At 47.7% G+C, this 16,211-nt stretch overlaps 1 protein-coding gene across 2 annotated transcripts in view; it reads left to right on the forward strand.

Moving 5' to 3' along the window:
- Positions 1–681: 681 nt before the first annotated feature.
- Positions 682–16,211, forward strand: part of STEEP1 (STING1 ER exit protein 1) — a 26,507-nt gene continuing 10,977 nt past the window's right edge. The window contains exons 1-2 of one of the 2 annotated variants that reach the window (XM_004710076.3): positions 682–840; positions 4,049–4,166. In XM_004710076.3, coding sequence (XP_004710133.1) covers positions 717–840; positions 4,049–4,166 — 242 coding nt within the window. In that variant the 5' untranslated portion in view covers positions 682–716. The remainder of the gene's footprint in view (positions 841–4,048; positions 4,167–16,211) is intronic. The other variant, XM_045298578.1, reaches the window with a different exon arrangement.

Raw genomic sequence — 16,211 nt, forward strand, 5'->3', positions numbered from 1 at the left:
CTTCATAGAAACACAGAGTGGTCTCCAGGGGGTGGGAGACGTGTTGGAGTGGAGACTGACTACTCTTCCATACTACTATTGGGGTTGGAATTTTTCTTTGGGGAAGTTGAGATGAAAATGTTCGAGAATTAGATAGTGGTAATGGCTGCACAATTTGATGAATCTACACACACAAACAAACTCCAGTGAATGAACGTTTAAAAAAGTTCTATGAATTAGATCGCAATTAAAAATGAGAGATGCGGACCTAATGTCGGGGGTTTAAATGGAGAGAAAATGTTTTGAGAAACGATGTACAAATGCGCTTTACACAATTGATGTGTGTATGGATTGGGATAACAGTTGTATGAGCCCCTAATAAAATGTTAAAAAAAATTTACCTATTAAAAATAAAAATGAGAGATGCCTCTACTTCATTAGATACTATTCATCCTTCAAGACAGCCGTAAAAACAAAAATCTTATTTAGAGGCACAGCTAAGCTCTGAATGAATGAATACAAAAGGGTGTCCCGGAATAAGCGCAGTCCAGGCTAACTCCTGGGCAGCTCAGGGACACCCCCGTGCATGTCAGCCTAATGGTATCTCCCGGAAGTCCACGGTCACTGCCCACAAGTGACGAGGGAACCAGAGATAAAGGGAGTGGAACGCGGGTGTTGCGTCATTTTCGTGCGTCTCTCTTTCTCAGCATCTGGTTTCCGGGTATCTCTTCTAAACGATGCCGAAAGTCGTGTCCCGCTCGGTCGTCTGCTCCGACACCCGGGACCGGGAGGAGTACGACGATGGCGAGAAGCCCCTGCACGTCTACTACTGCCTGTGCGGCCAGATGGTCCTGGTGCTGGGTGAATAGTCGGGAAGGGCGGCGGGCGGGCGGGGACACGTCTGCGAGGAGCCAAACTTGGGGGGTTTGAGGGCGAACTTCCTCTGGCCGCTAGCTGGGAACCGGCTGTTTACTAAAGATGGGTGGTCTTTCCCTGTCTGCCAGCAGTCTCCCGACACCGCTTCGCTTTCCTCCAGGGCAACTTCCTTGCTTAACCTCCCGGTTCTGTTATAGCCAGACCACTCTCAAAAGGGAACACTTCAAAAGTGTTGCCGGTTTGAGCTGCCCTTTGCCATCCTTCCCATACCCTTTTGACCCTTCTTCAGACAGACATTGCTTCCTGCCTCACTACCTGAATCGCACTTGTTAAGGCTACAAATCCAGTCCTTAGCAACGGCCAATTGTCATAGTAATCCCTCCCTCCCCCCAGTGGCAGTTAACACAGTGGATCACACCCTCCTAACGGTAACCGGGTTTTTGTGTCCCGGACTCCACACTGTTATGGTTTCTTTTTCCTGCCTCAGATTTTACCCTCCTCCATCACCCCCACCCCCTCACTACCAGGCTCCTTTTCGTGTCTCGCATGTTAGGCATCACAAAACCCTGCTTCTGCCTGCACCAATCTATTCACACTTTGTCCTCACTCCTGAGGCGGACTCAACGACTTCCAAGTGCGCATTATTCATGTGGATCTTGCTGTAAGTTCCCACTGCTGGCTTAACTAAATCTCCACTTGGCTGTGTAGTAGATCCTGTGCACAGTTGGACTCAATCCCTCCTACTCTGCCCTCAGAACGGGTTCCTCGCTCAAATCCACAATCTGGGTCAGTTTTGACTTCTCCCTCACTGTGTGCCTGCCCATCTAGTCCATCTACAAATCCTGCAGGTGCTTTCTTGAAACCCGATCGAGAATGTGACCCCTCCTTACCACCTGCACTCATTTCTCACTGGGATCACTGCAAGAGGCTGCTTGTGTTCGCTAGTCCATGTACCACATAACAGCTGTAGTTACTTTCCTGTTCAAAACCAGTGACGTCCTATAACATCTCTCCCTCCCCGAGGTTTTTTGTGTGTGAAACCAATATTTTTTGTTTTAATAAAAGTGTGCCATGTTTTTAGTTAATTTCTACATAATGCATTTGGTTTCCATTGAACAACTTCAGTACAGATGGTTCTGTGACATGCCATTTTGTTTGACATGCCATTTTTCACAGTGTGTCAACATTCTCCTGAATTACATTCTGGTTGTCTGGTTACCAGTAGTCTAGTCTCCTTGTCCCCTTATTCTCTCTTTTTGCTTTAGAGCAAATGACCTTTTGGAGTTACATAGGGTTTTTTTTGTTTTTAAACAGAGTACCTTATGGATAATATTCTTTATTTTGTGTGCCACTCTGTGGTTTCACTAAAAGGTGAGCTCAGATTTAAGCTTTAAAGAGTGTCTCCGGGTCAGTAGTCTCAGGTAGTCCTCTGGGCTCAGCTGATCTAGCAAGTCTAGACTTTAAAGGATTTCAGTTCTGTTCCACATTTTTTCCTCCTTTGTATAAGAGACCATCTATTGAGGCCCCGATCAGAATGGCTGGTAGTAGTAACTGGGCACCATCTAGTTCTCCTGATCTCAGGGGCCTCTGACACCTACAATAAAAAGTCAGTACCAAGACCCCACGTGATCAAGCCCCTAGCCACCTCTCCGCCTTCAGCTCCTAACACTCTTCTCCTGTGCTTTTTCCATTTAAGCCTCATAAGGCTGCCTTGCTTTCGCTCCACCACATCAGAAAATGTTTCTGCCCCAGGGACTTTGTATTTCTTTGACTCCACACACTGTTCCCTCAGATCTCTGCTTAAATGTCACTTCCTCTGAGAACTCTCCCCTGACTAGCTTGTCAGAAACAGCATCTCTGTTACTCTTTTCTTGGTAGCACTCAATTACTTTACTAGGTAATCACTCTTTATTGTCTGACTCTCCCTATTTTTTTGTTCACAGTCATCACTATCTGACATCTTGTCTTTCTTTCTATTTATCCATTTATGTATCAGTTAGGGACCTTTTCTGTGTTGTGGTTCTGCTCTATTGAATCGCTTGCTCAGTATTAAAACCAGGCCTGGTTCATCAAGGGCTCTAAGCAATCGGGACAGGGGGGAGGGGATGCCACAAAAAGTTCATGGGAACATTCCATTGTCTTGTAAAGATTCCATTTTTTCCCATGAACTTTGGGAAGCCCCGTATTTGTTGAACGCACGAATGAATGGCAAAGAGGTGTGATGGAAGTTGCATGGGCTTTGAGTGCACCACAGTTGGATGGGAATACCTGTGCTACTGCTTAACTAGATGCCTGGCAAATCCCGTGCCCTTCCCAAACATCAATGTCCTCACCTTAGACATAAGCAGGTTGCTGGGAAGAGTAAAGGCACAGCTGGGTCACCCGTCTAGTGTTCTCCATCTGTCCTAGCTGTCCTCCATAATCCCAGTCCTTTTCCAATCACTTGACTTTCCCTGTAGCCCGTGAACTCCTGCATTTACATGATACCATTTTTTCATCTGGTTTCCACCTGTCTTGAATTTGTTTCTTGTCGGGTGTCAGATGAAAACCCCAACGGAGGTGGGTCATTCTATTGTATCCCATCAGCCCTCTCTCCCCTTAGCACCTCGCTTCCTTTCCCAATGCTTTCCTCATTGAAGGAATGCTTGCTCAGCCCTCCCCGCCCCAAATGCATTCAGTATAACACAAACCAAGTGTCCCACAACTTTGCCTAGAAATAGTCATTAAAATTTTCTTTTTTGAACCACAGTGCTGGGAAGGCATTTTCCAGTAGTATGATTCACTTATCATTCAACTCTGCATCCCTGGGTAGCACCTCCAGTTAAGCACTTGGCAGACAGGCCAGGGGATGTGCTTCTGCAAGGCCCTGCCTGGAGAACCCCAATGGCACAGTTCCACTCCGCACGTGGGGTCACAGTGAGTCAGAACTCCCAGCCCTTTCCCAAAGTCCCAGGGAACCACACATCAGGGAGCACAAGGGTCACAACAGAGCCAGAACAAAACGCCAGGCCTCCTGACACCAAGTCCTTTTTTAGGTGTCAAATGCAGTGCTAGGCTTCCCTTAAGCATAGGTAGCAATTATGGTTGAGAGAGAGCCAGCCAGCCAGCCAGCCAAGGACCTGGCCAAAGTTTCTGATTGCCCCCTGAGTGTTTTTCAGTGACTCTGATGACAAATCTTTTTCCATTCCTTCAGACTGTCAGTTAGAGAAGTTACCCATGAGGCCCCGGGACCGGTCTCGAGTGATTGATGCTGCCAAACACGCCCATAAGTTCTGTAACACAGAAGATGAAGAAACTGTGTATCTCCGGAGGTAACTGCTTGCTACTCCCTGCTGCATGGGGAGGGCTCCCACAGCCCCTGCTCCCATGGGTCCCGCTCCCTGGACATCTATGGCAGTTCTCTTAACTACTATGAATGCAGCCATCCGTTTGTGTGTTCAGTTGAGAGGGTGCTGCAGTGCCCTAAGACTCAGTTCACACTGAACGAGAGGCTGGAGCTGTGATGATGAGCCATCGTGGGCCCCTCCCGCTGAAGAGGGAATAGGCTCTGTGTTGTGACACAGTTGTTACTGGGGGTGTGAGAAAAAGGTGAGGGGACCACAGGTGGGAGGGGGTCGTTCTGTCTGAATGGAGCGCAGGAAAGACTTCCAAAGAAGGTGGCCTTTGTCTGGGTTCTGGATTTCACCTGGGGGTGGAGCAGGGCGGAGGACTCTTCCAAGTGGGGCCAATAGGGAAGCACTGGCACCGTGAAGCTTGGGGAACGAAGTGTTCTGTGGGGCTGGAGCATCGGTTCCTTTCCATGTTAGGGGGTTGAGGAGCAAGCACCATGCCGAAAGTGGACAGGGCTGGCCTTTATCTGTGGGAGTGGCAGTGGGTGGGGGCGGTCAATGCATGGAGCTGCTAACCACGAGGTCAGCGGTATGAATCCACCAGCTGCTCCGTGGGGAGAAAGATGAGGCTGGCTGGCTGCTCCTTTGTAAACAGTTAGTCTGGGAAACCCAATGGGGCTATTCAGCATGTCAGCGGTTCACAACCTGTGGGTCACGATTGGGGGTTGAACGACCCTTTCACAGGGGTCACCTGATTCACAACAGTAGCAAATTACAGTTATAAGTAGGAACGAAAGTAATTTTATGGTTGGGGGTCACCACAACATGAGAAACTGTATGAACTGCATGAGGAAGGTTGAGACACACTGACTTATGTCTTATTGGGTCTCTATGAATCAGGAATTGACTCGATTGACTGTGAATTTTTTGGGGGTGGGGAGTGGGAGTGGATGGAGCATCATCCCTGTTGTCTGTTCTGTTTTGTTTAAACAAGAGAATGACGTAGATCTGCCTTTCAATCTGGGGTTCCTTAGTGTGTGTCAAAAGAATCCTGGTGGCACAGTGGGTTACATGTTGGGCTACTCACCAGAAGGTTTGCAGTTCAGACCCACCAGCTGCTCGAAGGGAGAAGGGCGAGGCAGTCTGCTCCTATAAAGATTTATAGCAACTCGGAGCCCTTTGATGCTGCAAGTCAGGATCAACTCGACGATAGTGAGTTTTGTGAGGAGTTGAAGCCTGGGAAGGGCTAAGGTTACATCGAGAGTGTGGAGCAGGAAGGGAGGATGGCGGAGGCCCCCTTGGGAAAGGAAGGCATGTCAAAAGCAGAACAAGTGGAACCAAACCAGGAGAAACTGGAGGTGAGTGTGTCAAGATGTGGCCGGCTGTGCCTGTGCTTCCTTAGCAGGTGCCACATGCCACAGAACAATGAAAGTGCCCGCCCACTCATCCAGCAAATCACTTGCTGAGTTCTTACCATGTGCCAGGTGGCGTCCTGGAAGCTTGGGCATCCCAGCCCCAAACCCTGCCCTTGGGGAGCTTATGTTCTGAGGTCAGACCTGAAAAAGCTCACTTTTTTAAAGCTCTTTATTTAAGAAACCCAACTGTTGTCAGCCCCCACGAATGAAAAAAGTTAGAAACCAGTGCAAGGTGCCATTCAGTAGAAAATCCAGCACCATGGTAAGAACTGGGCAAGTGGACTCGGGTGGCTGTGGAGAAATTTGGGCATATGCAGAATACCATCAGGAAGGCATCCTATGCAAGGTAAAGGAAGAGCCAGCCAAGAGAGATCAGGGGAAATGCTCCCCGATGGTAGAAAACGTTTAGAAATAACGAGGGGGGCTTTACAAGTTGCGAAAAATACCTTCTCTCTTCAGTCCATTTTTGCACACACGTTTTGAAGGCCTCTCAGCACATGCCATCCCCAAGGTGATCCCCGCCTCAAGTGCCTGGGCGTCTCCTTCCACGAATCTTAATTTGGGTTTCTGATTGGGAAATGTCTCCACTGTCTTTAGCATCACGGAAGTAGTTATTACAGTCTTAGGTGGATACAAGATTCCCTGATGGCTTGGTGGGAGGCTTTCTGCTTCCATCAAGATTTACAGCTTGGGAAGCCCATAGGGCAGTTCTACTCTGTCCTATAGTCGGAATCAACTCAATGGTGACGGGTTGTTGTTGTTTGGTTGGTTCTTTTTTTCACAGTTTGGGATATAATTCCCATGCTGTACCATTCAAGATTAGTTCAATCATATTAAGAAAGAGTTGTACCACCATCACCACCATCGACCCCAGACGTTTCATAGTTCTTGTGCTCATCCTTACTGTTTTGTTTAGAGTTCACGCAGGCAGTATTGCCCAGCACACCTAGGCCCCAGGCTCCGGTGCATGGCACCAGGCCATAGTAGAAGGCCCCGATCCCCATCAGGCTGATCCTGGAGATGAACCAGCTTCAGCCCCAGCCTTGATGCCATGGGTTGCCCAGGTTAGTGGTCTCTGGCCAACTGAAGGTTGGGCCATAGAGTTCTTTGAATTCCCTGGTCATCCTCCTCCTTGATTGACAGACTTCCAATTGGAATTGGGTCCCTCCAAGAGCCAGCTCTAATATGCTCCCCATTGGCCAAGGTAGACTATCAGTGTGCTCCTGTGCCAGCTGAGGCACAGTGGGCACCGTCCCCTACACGTACTCTCCCCCAGCACTTCCTCCCTCCATGGCGCTCCATGCTAATGTGCCCCCTTGATGCATTGAGTGCCCAGCACCTCACCTCTTCAGTCACCAACTCCCCCAGTGAGTGAGCTTGTTTTGGGGTTGGTTGGTAAAGAGCACCTGGACTCTTCCCTGAGTGCCTGAATAACCCTAAATAGCTGTACTCTTGGACCTCGTGTTAGGGCCATGTGTTTTATTGTGCTTTGCATCTACTTTTTTTTTTTAACCAATTGAAGGTTTGTGGCAATACTGTGTCCAGCAAGGCTGGTTAGGGCACCATTTTCCCAACAACATGTGCTCACTTCCTGTCTCTGTGCCCCATTGTGGCCATTCTCATGATGGAGCCTTCTTTTTCTTTATCTCTTGATCTGAGTTGTGGTTACCCTTGCTATGGTTGTGCTCTGTTCACTTTGGGAAACTGAAAAACTACACAGTTTGAATACTTTTATTTTTGAATTGCACTGCTATCTATCTGTGTTCTTGAATTAAACCGTCTATGTTACATTCAGGAGCCCTGGTAGCATAGTGCTTATGCATTCGGCTGCCAACTGCAAGGTCAACGGTTCCAAACCACCAGCTGCACCAAGGGAGAAAAGTAGGGCGTTCTACTCCTGTAACAAGGTAGTCTCAGAAGCCTGCACGCACGCACCGTTCTACCCTGTCCTATAGGGTCATTATGAGTTGGCATCGACTTGATGGCCATGAGTCCGGTTTGGTGTGGTTTGAATGTTACTTGCGGTAGATGGCATGGGAGGCCCTTTCTGAGCTGCCCAGGCTTCCTTGTTGACACGAGACTCGGGTCAGACGTGCCTCCATGCTCCATCCTTAACCTCCTCTGACACCAACCGTTCCTTCCACTGCACTCTGCTTCGGTGCTGGGTTTGATAGTTTATTGCAGTAGCCACACAGACTCACAGACAAAATACAATGAAGGGAGCTTTTGAGGGACGTTACTAAGTTACCACAAGTCAGGATCAGCTAACAGGATACAGTCTTTGGTCTCCTCAGTCAGCAGCCACGTTTTTCCTGTTCTCAGTCTCTCAGCCACAGAGCCCCTGGGTCTTTGTGCCTCTAGGCACCAGGAAGCCAGCCCACCTGTCAATCTGTTCCACAGCCCCATAGTCTGGGCCCAGATGAGGAAGAGATAGCCCACAGTCTTGGGTTGTACCGCTGAGCCCCATGCTTAGGTGCATCTGGGCTCGGTGGGCCTCTGCTGCTTCTGACAGATCTTGGACGTTCTCTTCCAAGGGCCTCGAGGTTTTGCTCTCTGCCGCTACTTCCAGGGGTCAGGAAAACCGATCAGTTCTCTCTCTTAATGTTGCACACACCCAATTTGCAGTCTCGCCCAATCATTTAGTGGGAGTTGCAGGACCTTGGGTAAAAAACAAAACAGCCCCCTGCCGTTGAGCTGATGATGACTCATAGCAATCCTAGAGGATAGGAGGTGTGCCCTGCGGGTTGCCGAGACATGGACCCTGTATGGGGGTAGAGAGCGTCATCGTTTCTCCCGTGGAACAGCTGAGTTTGAACTGCTGACCCTGCAGTGTGCAGTCCAACACATAACCACCGCTCCACCTGGCTCTTTGAAGAGACTGCAGTTTAATGTAACTAGAACTTTTGTAGGCACTGTGAAACCAGAATAGGAGCCCTGGTGGTGCCACGGGTTAAGTGTTGGGTTTTGCTAACTGAAAGGTTAGTGATTGGAACACCCCCACCACCACCCCAGCTGCTCTTAAGGGAGAGAGAAGCTAAGTTAGTCTGCTACCCTAAAGGTTCACAACCGTGGAACCCATGGGGCGATTCTCCTCAGTCCTATAGGGTCGCCCTGAGTCAGAATTGACTTGACAGCTGTGAATTTAGGAGCACTCAAAAATCGCATGCCTCGCTGTATGGCGGTGGTCTGAGCCCGAAGACACGGTATCTCCGAGGTGGGCCATGCCAGTGACCACGTTGGAAAGCACCTTGGCAACATCGAGCATAGCTGTGAGGCATGTGATAGCCACTTCAGCAACGGAACTCTGCCCGCGTCCTGCCAGAAGGGGTGCTCAGCCCTGGTGGTGTGTTTTGGCCACCTGGAGGACTGTAGTAGTTTTTGGTCTTGGTCTTTGTAATCTTGCTGTTGGAGCATCACTCTCAGTTATTTCAATCTTTGGAAATGTGATCTGCTCCCCACACCAAGAAGTATACAATTCAGTGGCTACTGGTAAGGCACGTGCCACGCTCATGACCCATACATCTCAGGAACTCATCCACATCCCTCTTGCCCCCAAGCAACCGCGACTAACCCCACGTTGTCCGTTTTCCCTTCCTTCCTACTCGCCCAGCGGATGGTCAGACCATATTGTTTTTCTGCTTGTCAGGTGGTAGAAATTGGAGCCTTGTCAATATTTTGAGGCAATTTATGAATAACTGCCACAAACATTGCAATGAAAAGTTTTGGTGAGAAAATACTGGGGATGGGGAGGGGCTTCTAAAAGTTCATGGGGAAATGAAACTCGAAGATAATGGGATTTTCCACCAACTTAGGGAGCACCCCCCTCCTCCCTCCACCCCGTGTGTTTTCAGTTCGTTTGCATCTAGGAATGGAATTGCTGAGTCATATGGCAACTCTGATGTTTGACCTTTTGAGGCACTGCGGGATGATTTTACATCTCCACCAAGCGTGGATGAAGGTTCTGAAAGCACCACGTCCTTGCCAAAGCGTGTTGTTTTTCTGGTGGGCGTGCCGTGGCATTTCATTCCAGTGTTGATTGGCAGCAGTGGAAATGGCCACTGATGATTAATGATCCTGAGCATGTTTTCGTTTGCTCACTGGCCATTTCGGTATCTTTGGAGAAATGTCTATTCAAATCCGCTTCCCATTTTTAATTGGGTTCTTGGTCTATTTTGTGACCCACTTGTAAGAGTTCTTTTAGATTCTGAAAAATAGCACCTGAGCAGGGAACGTTGGATGGGGCAGTGGCTAAAGCACCCAGCTGCTAAGCAGATGGTTGGCCGTTGGAAGGCACCAGCTACTTCCATGGGAAAAAGATGCAGTGGTCTTAGGCTGCTAGCCACTTACTTGGTCAGCAGTTCGCCTCCTTCAGCCACTCTGAGGGAGAAAGAGGAGACTTTCTACTCCCATAAAGCATTAACAGTCTCGGAAACCCACGGGCAGGTCTACTCTGCCCTCCGCGGTTGCTCTGAGTCTCTCGACTCGATGACTGTGAATTTGTTTATTTGGTTTTTAGTGCATTAGCAGATCACATGCTTTGCAAATGTTCTCACTTTCTCAGTGGTAACCTTTGAAGCACGTTTGTAAGTTTCCCCAAGCCCACTTAAATCTTTTTCTTGGTGGGCTTGTACTTCAGGCATCATTTCTAGGAAACCATGGCCTAATACAAGGCCCAGAAAATGTACACGTATGTATCCTTCGTAGATTTTCATCTTATGAGCGAGTGCCATCTGCAAATGGAGAGCATTTTATTCTTCTTTTCTGATCTGGATGCCTTTTTCCCCCCGCCCAGACGAGAACCTCCAGTACAATGTTGGACATATGGAGAAGTGAGGGACCATCATTGCCTTGCTGCTGATTTGGCAAGGAACACTTTCAGCCTTCCACGTCATTCGCTGTGAGATTTTTGTAGATGGTATTTATCAGGCGGAAGACATTTGCTTCCATATCTACTGTATTGAAGTGTTGTTGTGACCATAGAAGGGAGTTGGGAGTCTGTCAGAGCTTTGGCTACATGTACTAAGATGATCCTGTGATTTTCTTCCTTTATTGGTATGGTAGGTCACATTCCTTTGTGTATATTGAACTGACCTTCGATCCCAACCTAGACTCAATTCCAAATGGACATAGGTGTGCCAGCCTTTCACCATGCTGCTGGGCCCCCCTCGCTGGTTGTGTGTGGATTGTTTCCCCATCCGCACCCACAGGGGAGAGCGCTTGGTCTTCTCTTGTGGCGTCTTGGTCTGTCTTGATATCAGAATTCTGCTGGCCTCCTAGAATGAATCGGAAGTCATACCTCCTCTTCTCTTCGTAAAGACTTTGAAGGATTGGTGATACTCCTTCAACATTTGGCAGAATTGAGCAGGGACACTATGTAACACTGGACTTTTTTGGGTGGAAAATGAAATTATTGAAACCGATTTAATCTCTCCTCTTGTCTGTTTAGATGGTCTGTTTCTCATTGAATTTGTTTCTTTGTCCTTTGGGGAATGTGTCCATCTCCTCTAAAAATCCCACAGCTGTCTAATCGATTCGGACCCGTAGAGACCCTGTAGGACAGAGTAGAAGGGGCCCTGTGGGTTTTCCAAAGCCGCCATCTTTTTAAAAATAACTATCTTAAGCATTTATTAAATTGGGTTTTTGTGTTTTAAATACTTTTATTGGGGGCTCTTACATCTCTTATCACAATCCATGCACTCCTCCAGTGTGTCAAGCACATTTGCACACATGCCACCATCATTTTCAAAGCATTCTCTTCCCACTTGAGCACCCGATATCAGCTCCCCATTTCTTCCCCCACCCTTCCCCGCCCGCCCTCCCTCACAAACCCTTGATGAGTTATAGGTTATTTTTTCCCATATCTTACATCGTTCTCCATCACCCCTCGCCCACTTTTCCATTGTTCACCCCCTGGGAGGGGGTTATAGATTGATCCTTGTGATCGATTCCCTCTTTCTCCCCCCACCCTCCCCTAATCCTGGTATTTCTACTCTCCTTGTTGGCCCTGAGGGGTTTATCTATCCCGGGTTCCCTCTGTGCCGGCTCTTATCTGTAGCAGTGCGCATGCTCTGGTCTAATCCAATTTGTAAGGTAGAATTGAGGTCATGATAGTGGGGTGAAGGAAACACCAAAAAGCTAGAGGAAAGTTGTGTGTTTTATTGGTGCTGTACTGAATCCTGACTGGCTCATCTTTTCCCTGTGACCTCTCTGTGAGGGGCTGTCCAGTTGTCTACAGATGGGCATTGGGTCTCTACTCCATTCACCTTGGGTATGGTTTTAGTCTTAGATGTCTGATAACCTGATCCCATTGACACCTCATGATCACACAGGCTGGTGTACTTTTTCCATGTGGGCTTTCTTGATTCTCAGCTAGATAGTCGCTTGTTTACCTTCAAACCTTTAAGACCCCAGATGCTATATCTTTTGATAGACGGGCACCATCAGCTTTCTTCACCACATTTGCTTACGCACCCATTTTTGTCTTCAGCAATCGTGTTGGGAAGGTGAGCATCATAGAATGCCGGTTTGTTAGAACAAAGTGTTCTTGTGTTAAGGGAGTGCTTGAGTTGAGGCCCAATGTCCATCTGCAACTTTAATTCTTAACATATAGATATTAGTACATAGTTCTTTCCCCTCTCATTATATTTATATATATATATATATATATATATATATTTGCCCTTGATTGAGCCCGACTAGGCATCCTACACCCTTCTCTCCATTGATTTTAATTCACTTGTTCCCTTGTCCCTGGGTTGGTCCCCCCTCCCCTTCTCTCCATTCCTCCCCGCCCCCCACCATTGGTCCCGTTCTTTACATCTCCGAATTATTTATTATCCCGCCTATCTAGACAGACATGCAGATTCATTGGTAAGTGCAAAAAACAAAGCCAAATAAGAAAACAAAGGAAATCAAATCTAACAAGACAGTAACAACAATAGCCAAAAACAAACACAAAAATAACAACCAAAAGAAAGCCACTGACAAAAATGGAAAAGCCTATAAATAGTTCAAGATCTGTTTGTTGGCCTTCATGAGTGTTTTCCTGTCCAGTCTGATGGGGTGCCACACTCTGTCTCCAAAGTCTATTTTTGGTATTCCCCGGGGGTTTCATCACTCTGCTCCCCTTGCTGCTCTGCTGCATGCCCTCAGTGCTTCACCCCAGCATGATGGGGCCAGACCATGCACTATGCCCGCACTGTCTCCAGAGCTGTCCCCCGCAGCGCCATGGTTCAGTGAGGGATGCCGTGTCCCGTGGTGGGGCCAGCCCTACGGTCTTCCACGTGCATTGTCTGCCCTGAGCAGGAACATTGTCCTTGGGGCTTGGTGGGTCAAGATGTGCTCTCCTCTTTCTCCATCCCTTTGTGTTTCTCCGGTGTGCTCTAATCCGACATGCCCCTCTCCCCAAACTGTAGTCCCAGTGCTGTCCTCTGAGTGCATTCTTCTGACGGGCAGGCGGGGGTGGGGGTGGTAGTGGTGGTGGTGGTGTCCATACAGTCGGGATTGGGGCCGGCCCCGTAGATCTCTGTATTGGTTCCTTGGTACATGCTGTTATGTTGTATTCTCATCTTGGCACATTGGTTTGAAGCCTGGTCTCTCTTTCCTTTTCCTGTGGAAATATAAACACTATCCTCCCCTTGGGTGGATTAGTGCCCTGCTCACCCATGGCCTTTTTTTTCTCTCTTTCTTTCCCCTTCTTATTTAGTTGGCTGCCGTAGTATCCCTGGATTGGCGGTGGTTTGTTTTTTGCCTCTTCTGGGTATATGCCCAGTAGGGGGATTGCTGGGTCATATCATAGCTGAATCTCCATCTGTTTTAGATACTGCCAAATCAATTTCCATAATGGCTGTACATAGCTACTGGTCTACTAGCAGTGGATGAGAGTTCCTGTCTCGCCACAGCCCCTCCAACACTCATTACTTTCTGATTTTTTGAATCGGGCTATCTTTGAAGGTGTTAGGTGATATCTCATAGCTGTGTTAATTTGTATTCCTCTTATGGCTAATGATCGGGAACATTTTCTCATGTTTATTGGCCATTCAGATTTCTGCCCCTGTGAAACTTCTGTTCAGGTCCTTTGCCCACCTCCTTGGTGGGCAGTTAGTTTTTTTCTTATTGTAAGCTTGCAAAGTATTGTAGATTTTAGTAATAAGGCCTTTGCCTGATGTGTCATTGCTAAAGATGTTTTCCCAGTTGCTGGGCTCTCTTATTACTCTCTTGGTGAGTTCTTTCGATGTACACAGGTGTTTTATCTTCAGTATATCCCACTTATCAATTTATGACTCCTCTGAATTTGTCTCCTCCCCTATTTTCAATAGCCTATGTATTCCCTGTGCCAAGGTTGTCAGGTTTGTCCCAATTCCCTCATTAATGGTCCTAATAGTTTTGGGCTTTACCTCAAGTCCTGTGATCCACCTTGAATTTATTCTTGTGCGTGGAGTGAGATAAGGTAGATTTTTCTGCCGGTAGCTATCCATTTTTTCCAGCACCAGTTATTGAAAAGGGCATCCGCTTCCCATTTGGTATTTTTTGGACCCTTGTCAAAAATCAGTTCCCTGTATGCTGATGTTTTGAATTCTGGGTGTTCAGATCTTTTGGTCTGAATATCTATTGTTATACCAGTACCACACTGTTTTGACCACTGTGAAGGCCATCATCTTTTGGGGAGCAAGCTGCCTCATCTTCCGAGAAGTGACCAGTGCATGGCTTCAAACCACTGACCTGTTTGCCATTGAGTACTTATCGTCTCTACCCCCAGGCCTCCAAGGTTATATTCCATTTGTTGGCACCCAATTAACTATTCAGAGCATCCTCCTATAATCTTTTTTATGTGGGCAAGTCAGATAGTACTCCAGCTTGGACGCATGTATCGTGGTGTAAAAAGTATGGAACCCCAAATGGGCCATTGTATCCATTTTTCAGCCTGGAATTTGGTGACATTGATCGTATTCACCCATGTGGTGCAGCCTTCCCCGCTTTCCATCCCTAACGCCTGTTTATCACCCCAGACAGAAACTCCCTTCAGCCCTCAATCTCTGGCCCATTCTCCCCACAATTCTTCTCATTTCTCACTTGTAAAGGCATTAGTTAGTCCCTTTGAAATTCCCCGAAGATGCTATTCTGTTTGGACTTTGCATTCCTTAAATACCATTTTTATTAGAACTGTCAGCTTGAAGGTTGCCTTTAGGGTCAGTTTGAGCCAGAATGGGCTGAATGGCAGTTGGCTTGGTTTTTGTTTGATTGGCTTCAGCATCATCTCGTGATACCTTCCCTGACTGCCTCAGACAGACTTTGGTCAGACTTTGGTTCCTCCGCGTCCCCCCACCCTTGGTGACCCCATCCCCCACCCCACCCCTTACACAATACAGTAAAACCTTGGAAAAGGGGAACTGGTGATAGGTGGAACTTAGGCTCCTGGTGGATGTGAAAAAGAATGTTATGAGGATGGAGTTTGACCTCCAACTTCACAAGAAAACTAAAAATTCACTGCCATCAAGTTGATGCTGACTCGGCGACCCGATAGGATAGGGTAGAAACTGCGACTAAGCTGGAGGTTTCAAATTGTTGCAACTGATCCCACCCACAGGGTAACCACAACTTCACTAGGGGAAAAGGAAAATTACTGTCAACTGCCTGAGGCCATTCCTGTTGAGGTTGCTGTTAGACGTGCCCCACCCTTGAATTTTCACAATTCTGCCTCAACTGCCCCTCCCTCCTACTGCACTGTGCTGTTCAGCCAGGTTCCATGATTCATTGTAGTGGCCACACTGAGCTCACAGACAATGCCTAAGGCTAGGGGGGTTATTAAGGAAGTTAAAGGCTTGCAAATGCACAGATACAATTACTTAGCTAGCATGGCTTGTCAGCCCAATTAAGTGTTTGGAGGGATCCCACTCCACTAGCTAGCCCTAAGGGACTGTGCTTTACTTGCTTCACAGAATGGTAAATCCACTGCTCTGTTTCATGCCCTGGTTCTGGTTCTGCTGTAGCTCTGGTGTCACAGCTGCCTCCTGGATCAAGGAAGTTCAATACTAAGGGATCTCGTGGTTCGAATGACATGTTCCACTCCTGGTTCTTCTCATTTGTTAGTAGTGAGATCCTGCCTCCTGCTGGCAATCACTAGTAACCATGCTACCAAGCAGTCACAGCTGAACCCTATCGGAATCATCCCTACTTTATCCTATCGGAATCATCCCTCCTTTCTCTCCCAGACCCATCAGGTAAAGGTCCTTTCATGGGAGTGACAGTTGACAATGGTCAGATGTGCCATATTAAATAATTCACTGCACTGCAAGTGGAAGGTGTCCCTTTAACTTCCTCTCTTTGATTTGGATATTCTGCCCCAACCTGAATGCTTAGCTTTCACCCAGCCAATACTGGTTCATGACTATATCTTCCAAACTTGGGTCAGCTCTGGCACTAGAGTGAAAGTACAGACACATTGTCTCTGCTGGTCTCTGAGCTCATGGAGTTTCCAGTCTACTAGGGGAAGAGACCTTATTTGAGGAAATATAGCAAAATGATAGCAGTTGTAGAAAGAGATGTGGACCCGCTGAAGACAAAGCGGGTGAATAAGCAAATGTGGTGAAGAAAGCTGATGGTGCCCGGCTAT

This window comes from Echinops telfairi, unplaced genomic scaffold, assembly GCF_000313985.2.
Source record: "Echinops telfairi isolate 266 unplaced genomic scaffold, ASM31398v2 ScPeMD7_7427;HRSCAF=8465, whole genome shotgun sequence".
NCBI classification, from domain to species: domain Eukaryota; kingdom Metazoa; phylum Chordata; class Mammalia; order Afrosoricida; family Tenrecidae; genus Echinops; species Echinops telfairi.